We start from the raw sequence: 7,771 nt of genomic DNA, 5'->3' as shown, positions 1-7,771 counted from the left end.
CACTCCATCCTGGGCAAAACACAAAAAAACCTATATGGTTATTTATTTTTATTTTTTTTGAGTTGGAGTCTCACTGTGTCACCCAGACTGGAGGGCAGTGACTGTTCCCAGCCACTGCAACCTTGACCTGCTGGGCTCCGGCGATCCTTCTGCCTCAGCCCTCCAAGTATCTGGAACTACAGACACACGCTACCACGCCCGGCTGATTTTTTGATTTATTGTAGAGATGAGGTCTCGCTGCCCAGGCGGGTCTCAAACCTGCGGGCTCAGTTAATCCACTCACCTCAGCCTCCCAAAAGCATGGGGTTACAGGCTGAGCCACCGAGCCCGGCTCTGTATGGTTATTTTCAACAATGACAACCCAGCAGAAATGATATTGAAAGAGTTACAATTCTGTCTGTGAATGCTCTCTTAAGCAGTAACATCAGAACTCACAACAAAAAAGTCAGGTACCATGGACACCTCCCTTCTTTGTATGGACCACATTGTGCTGATTCAAGCATTTACCCTTTTACAACAGTTGGAAGTTTCTGGGGTGTAGGGATATTAACCACTTGATCTGTTTTTTTCTAGTGGCTTTGTAATATGGTGGTAAACCTGTTATCTAACAGTGTGTTTTTCTAGACCTACTCCTCATTATTTACCCAAGTAAGAGGAAACTGGAGTCAACCCATATGGCTAAATTTATTCTTGTCCACGGAGAGTTTTATTCTTATTACTAAACTGAGCATTAAAAAACAATTTATTGAAAGTGTTATTGGTTAGTCTCCGGAGGTCGTGGCGAGTGGAACATCTGAGCCCGTATGTTCAATACCAGTCCAGGCACCTTGGTGAGACCTCCTCTCTACAATAAATAAAAAAAAAAATTAGCTGGGTGTGGTAGCGTGTGCCTGTAGTTCTAGCTACTTGAAAGACTGAGGCAGAAGGATCAGCGGAACCCAGCAGGTTGATTCTGGCTTGGTCGTGTGTGTGCCACTGCACCCCTGCCTGGGTGTCAGAGTGAGATTGACTCAAAAAACAAATGTAATGGATGCTTCCATGCACCTGTGAAACTCAACAATTAATCTATCACACTTTCTGGTGGAAATGTATTGATTTCCACAGCTACAAAGAGAGAAATTGTTCCTCAATGTTGTGATGTAACCTTGGGGTGGAGAAAGGAGGGATGGGGAACAGTACCCCAGATCCTCCCTCCGTTGGTCCCAACACCTAGTCAGATCCTCCCCACCACTTTTGGGTCCTGAACACGTGGAAAGAGGGGCTGTTCACAGCGGGCTCAGCTGGTGAGGTCATGGATGGGACAAGTCCCCAGAGTCCCGGACTAGCCTCAATTATACATCGAGGACACCAGGCCCAGCTGCTGGCAGGGACGTATTCACTGTCAACTGAGGGGATGGCTGGTCCCGCCACAACCGGGTCATCCGACTTCATCCACTTCCCCTCTCGTGTCACCCCCAGCATACTCACCTTCTCCCACCTTCCTGATGTCCTGGCAGCCTCACCAAGGGCTTTCACGTCCTGCAGATCGCAGGGCGACAGAGGTTGAAGCGAAGACACACGTAAGTATCAGAGTACTGGACACTGCAGAGAGGACGACCCAACTCCCCGCGCAGGCGCAGGAGACAAAGGGGCGACCAGAGCCCAAAAGCCGCCCTGTCATTTCCAGCTCCCGTCTGATTGACCAGTTCAGACCTCAGCATTCATTGATTGGAAAAACCTTCAGGACCCGCCCTTCTGGTTTTGACTAACAAGGGGTGTAAACTGAGAAGGACTCCATGGGCAAAAATGCCTTTAGATTTCTCCTTGCCCCGGAGTCTGGGCAGAAGGCTGGGGGGAGGAGGCTTGTGGGCCCCTTTGAGGCATGACGGGAGCCTTCGTAGCTCCTAGTTGGTGGTTCGCTGTACTGTAGATCAACACTGCCTCTCCCGGGACACACTGGGATTGGAGTCCTGCAGCTCTGCAACCCACCAACTGGGTCCACGCAGACACCAGAGTTCCCAGGAAGTCCTGTAAGGGGCCCCCTCACACGTCCCTACCTCATTCTGGAGCTGGGAGAAATCTCAACATTCTCTTGCCTCATTCAGCACACGTCTGATCGCATGTTTTGTCACTCAAAACAAGATGGACTGGGGTTTTATCCAGTCAACTGATGCTGGGGTTTGACATGGCCAATCAGACAGGAGCTGGAAGTGAGAGGGCAGCTTCTGGGCTCTTACAGAGCCTTAGTTTTTTTCGTCAGCCTTGCATATCTTCATTTTAGTCTGTGTTGTCCTGTGACATGCAGGTCCTGGGAGATTCGTAGGATGGACACTGAGACCTTCGGAAAGTGGGAGGTGGTGAGTGTGCGGGGAGGTTTCCCGAGAGGGGGTGTGAGGATGGACCCGGATGACCAGGCTCTTTAGGGACTGGCCTCTCGGTCACCTCTGAGCCTAGACCCATCCCCACCGGTGACTTGGCCCAGTCCTCTCGGTGTAGTGGGCCTGGGCCGGGACCCTGTGGTCTTGACCCTGAAGCGACATTGCCTGCTAAGCATTCTCCGTGCAGCTCACCATCTCCAAATGTGCTGAACCCACGAGGGTTATGAAGAGGATCTAACTGGTGTGGGGTGCTGGTGGGGGGAAGGGGAGGCTATGATCCTGGCCCACTCTCTCTCCTCCCCAGAGTTAAACGTTGGCTCCCTCACAATGTTAAGCAGGCCTCTTGGCCAACAGCGGTTCTTGAGTGCAGAAACACCAGCCAGGACTCATGGTGTGGAGATCCCGGAGGGCCTGGGAGGAAAGGCTTTGAGAAGGGGCAAGGGGAAGCTGGGATGGGTAAGTGCTGTTGGGTGAGTTCTGCAGTGGCCTTATCTAATTATCTAGGTGGAAATCTCCAGGGTCTATCATTAGTGTCATTGGACATTTGTGTACCAGGTCCAAATCTGGTTCAGTCAACATATGGAGTTAGAGCACGGTTTATGACTTTATTTAGTAGGGTCACTGAAATCAAGGAAATGAGGGGATGGCATCCTAAAGACCCCTCCTGGGTTGTGTGTGATTTTTCATTTCTTTTTGAGTTGGAATCTCACTCTGTCACCCAGACTGGAGTGCAGTGGCTGCTCCTGGCCACTGCAGCCTCGACCTGCTGGGCTCCAGCAATCCTTCCACCTCAGCCTTCCAAGTAGCCAGAATTACAGGCATGCGCTACCACGCCCAGCTGATTTTTGTTTTTTTGATTTATTGTAGAGATGAGGTCTTGCTGCCCAGGCGGGTCTTGAACCTGCAAGCTCAGGCAGTCCACTCACCTCAGCCTCCCAAAGGCGCGGGATTACAGGCAGAGCCACCAAGCTCGGCTGTGATTTTTCAAAATTTTTATCCAGGCTGTGGGACAGAGAGTGACTAATATCGAGGTGGCTTAGACTTGCAGATATGTAGGCGATGAGAGGAGTCCTGGAAAGTGGTAAATTATCTTTGTCCTTGGTTCACAGCCTCCTTGTTCCTTTATTAAAACATAGTTAGTGCATTACTCCCACTTTCCCAGAGTAGTCTGGACAGCTGCATACTAGTGCCAACCTTGTCAGCATTTCAAAATTATTTTAGCTACATAGAACACACAAAGAGGCCAGAGATCCCCTACCCCACCCTGGTCTAAAATGCAGTTATGTCGAACTTTTGAGAGTTGACATTTTGGATTGATTAGGTCTGAGTTTTATATTATTAAATTAGTAACTTAAAAAATTTTAGTTCGACGACTGGTTTCTGTGCACTGGTAGACACATCACTGTTTTTGAAGGGAAAAGGCAGAATTGAAGTCTGTCTTCTGGATTATCTTGCATTTGTAAAGAAGGAAAACTGTCCTAAATGACAAAGTACACCCACCTCAGGGAGATGGTGGAAGAATTAAATCAAAGAGAACCTCAGGCAAACAGGAGAGCAAGCGAGGGCTTCCAAGTGGGTGGTAAGACTGACAAAAAATAAATACATTCTATTTCATTTTGAAATAAGTAAAGACATTTTCAAAACGTAGGTGTAACTTGATTGGATAATCTCACCTGAGAAGAAATCCCAGAGAAGTAGGAGGAAAAAGAAAAAATGGCTGCTTCTCAGGTAAATAAATGTGTCTCAGAACAGAAGGAATGTCATGTGTGTAAAACTTGCAAACCATGCTGCTGTCCTTGTGATGGTCCTGCCTAATGAGTTTGTTTCAACTATGTTTGTTCTTTCTGTGATATTCAATGGGTCTGTTGGACACTGCTCCTACATAGCCTCTTCTGTTCTCTTCAACCATACTGCTTAGTTTTCATAAACTATTCTCACCATGAATGTATGACCTGCATTATTAAAAATGTTCTCTTGTTACTAGGGGTCATGGGAAGGCATGGTATCCAAGAATCTCATTGGAAATTGGATAGATCCTAATGAAGGATAGAAACATGTATATAGTCTTCCTCTGTTGTCCAGAATGAAATGCACTGTCTCACTCATGGCTACCAGAGCCCAGTTAATTTTTTAATTTATTGTAGAAATGTCTTGCCAAGTTGCCCAGGCTGGTCTCACACTCAAGGGTTCAGGAAATTATTTTGCCATGCCCTCCCAACGTGCTGGGATTATAGGAATGAGCCTCTGCTCCTACCAAGAACATGTACTTTAAGGTTCTGTCTAGATGCTCCATCAGCTTCATCCAGAATATGGTTAATAAAATGTACATTTTAACAGGATGGCAGTTACTACCCCAAATAACTCCAGATAGTCTGAATAAAGAATAATTAGAAGAGACTTGCTCTCTAGGATGCCAAAAACAAAAAATATAAATACACTTTCAGAGATTACATGCCATGGGAGATACCTGTAGGCTGATTTCTGTGTAACATGAGCTTGCTTGTTATTAAATTGAGATTATAAATTACTATATTGGATGATTGTGGTGACTCAGCCTGTAATCCCAGCACTTTGGAAGGCTAAGGCAACAGATTTGGCCGAGTCTGTGTTTTGAGAACAGTTTGGGTATTTGGCGAGACCTTGTCTCTACAGTAAATTACAAAAACTAGTCAGGCATGTTGTGTAGTTCCAGATACTTGGAAGGCTGAGGCAGAAGGATTGCCTAAGTCCAGCAGGTCGAGGCTGCAGTGCCCATGAGCACACCACTGCACTGCAGTCTGGGTGAGAAGAATGAGAATCCAACTCAAAAAGTAATAATAAATTAGTATAACTTTTGGCCAAAAGATCTCAGCATGGATGTTGTGTTCCACCTGGGTGGCTTGACATCTGATACCAATTTGTCCCAAATACTTGGGACGCTATGGAGGATGGATTCTTTTAGCCAAGGAGATTGAGACTGCAATAAGGTGTGATTATGCCAGGGCACCCTAGCCTGGTTCAGAATGAGACACACCCAGCTGGGCGTAGTAGCGCACGCCTGTAGTTCCAGCTACTTGGAAGGCTGAGGCAGTAGGATAGTGGGAGCCCAGTAGGTGGAGGCTGCAGTGGCCGGGAGTGACCACTGCACTCCAGTCTGGGTGACAGAGTGAGACTCCAACTCAAAAAAAAAAAAAAAGAATGAGACACACCAAGTGAACAAAAAAGCACAGAACCTCAGGCTAAATCCATGTATTCTGAATCAGAATTTACATTTTAACAAGATATTCAATTCAATTCATTGTTGTTCAAATTAAAACTTGACGAAGATTATCTGAGTTACTAGGAGCAGTATGTGTAACATATTTTATGTGATATATACAGTGATTTAAAATGTACATGCCTGTGTTGGTGTAAATTCTATGCTGTTTCACTCACAAAAATGGAGCGTCTACACTGGCTGAGTGGATTTTATTTCATCTTTTTTTCCCACATTTAATGCATTAGAGGATATTTCTGTGTTATGAATTTTTTTATTGCATAATAACAGTTATCTTGTCAGCTGGACCCTGTTTTCACTCTTGCTTTACCTAGAGGCCATGGTGACTTGGTAAATATGTGTTTTTGTTGTTTTCAGGGGTTGTTGTCATTCAAGGATGTGGCCATAGAATTCTCTCCAGACGAGTGGGCATGCCTAAACTCCCCTCAGCGAATATTGTACAGGACTGTGATGTTAGAGAACCATAGAAACCTGGTTTTTCTGGGTGAGAAAATTTTCAAAACACAATCCTATTTCATACTAAGGATTTTATGTCCTTCATTTATAGAAAGTTTTCTGGGAATTTCTGCTTTGCGAGAATGAGTTTCAGATTCCTACTATCAACAAAAAGTTGGTAATATGTAAACATAGAAAATAAATAATTAATGATGTTTCATTTTGACATGAAGCCTTCTCTATTTTAAATTGACCAGTGTCTTTCTAGCTATATTACTGGTAAATTCAGAAATTTAGTGGCATAGATATCATTGCCCACATCTCATTCAAATTGCTGCCATAAGTTTTTGCCTCACCAGTACTGAACTAAGAACTCACAAATGTAAGGCCAGGCATGGTGGCTCAACCGTGTAATGCCAGCACTTTAGGAGCCTGAGTTGAGAGGACTGTCAGAGCCCATGGGTTCAAGAATAGCCTGGGCAACTTGGCAAGACCCCATCTCTACACTGAATCAAAAAATTATCTGGGAATAGTAATGCACACCTGTGTTTCTGGTTACTTGGTAGTCTGAGGGAGAAGAATTACCTGAGCCCTACCAGTGACCACTGGTGTGGCTATGAGCATTCCACTGCACTCAAGCCTGGGTGACAGAGTGAGACTCCAACTTAGAATAAAAAGAAATCCATAAATTGAAAATTTTATCTAAATGTTCTAAAGGTTTTATTTGGAAACTATATTTTGGGGTTAATTATCTAGAATCTTATACAATATGTTCTCTACTGATCAAATACTAGGTTTGTAATCTAAGAACCCCAGCAAGAGTTATGTTAATTTTTTCTAATTAAACAGGACTTTCTGTCTCTAAGCCAGACCTTATTACATGTCTGGAGCAAAGGAAAGAGCCCTGGAATGTGAAGAGACATGGCACATTAGCAAAATTTCCAGGTAAGAGGGAGTGAATGAGACAGATGACACAGGTTGAGGAATCAGAGCTTGAAATGTGGTTTGGGAAGGCGGTCTACTCCAATGGAAATGCTTTCTTAGAAACCTGAGATTCTTTCTCTTCCTGTCACAAAGGGACATCTCTTATTCCATGTTCTGAAATTCTTCAAAAACTCTGCTTTCTCAATAATCTTTCAAGTTTACAGAGGAAATCAAAATCCACTTAATGGTTTGTTAGGAACTGCATTATCTGATTACCATTCTGATGCTTTGAAGATGTGCACGTATTTGCTGATTTATTTGGAAATCTATGTCACACTATTTTCTGTTTTCTTTTTGCATCATGGTTGGGAGTATGTGAGGAGTGATTTTGTTATCTGTTTGAGAAATTTTAAGAACACTCCGGACACATGTTACATGTTTTCTAATTTATGATTTTCTATACTAGGGAGATTTCCAATGATTTTATGTAAATTCATACTCAATAGTCCTACCTAAATACAAATTATCTCTCCTAATAGAATAAATCCTGATATTTTACTTAAATTTTACTTTTATAGTATGATCTGAGACTGGTAGTTTTTCTTTATATCCAAATATTTAAGTATACTATATCATGTAGAGAATTGGTAAACATATATTAAACTTCTACCTCTTACCAAGTGTCTTAATAACTCATTTTATAATTTTCTTTAGTATGAAGCTTAGGAGTAGCTTCATATATGCATACATTCAAACACATATGTATGCATGTTTATGTGTGATTAGCATCTGATTTTTT

The 7,771-nt window shown here is 43.7% G+C and overlaps 1 protein-coding gene across 1 annotated transcript in view; it reads left to right on the top strand.

The window, feature by feature from the left end:
• Positions 1–2,303: 2,303 nt before the first annotated feature.
• The window catches only part of LOC103253075 (putative protein ZNF720), a 7,244-nt gene continuing 1,776 nt past the window's right edge, over positions 2,304–7,771 (top strand). Inside the window, exons 1-3 of the mRNA XM_021709368.1 lie at positions 2,304–2,336; positions 5,971–6,097; positions 6,898–6,993. Of these exons, the coding sequence (XP_021565043.1) occupies positions 2,304–2,336; positions 5,971–6,097; positions 6,898–6,993 (256 nt within the window). The remainder of the gene's footprint in view (positions 2,337–5,970; positions 6,098–6,897; positions 6,994–7,771) is intronic.

This window comes from Carlito syrichta, unplaced genomic scaffold (genome assembly GCF_000164805.1).
Source record: "Carlito syrichta isolate Samal-C Ts95f unplaced genomic scaffold, Tarsius_syrichta-2.0.1 Scaffold197905, whole genome shotgun sequence".
NCBI classification, from domain to species: Eukaryota; Metazoa; Chordata; class Mammalia; order Primates; family Tarsiidae; genus Carlito; species Carlito syrichta.
This window is presented reverse-complemented; position numbering and strand designations above follow the sequence as displayed.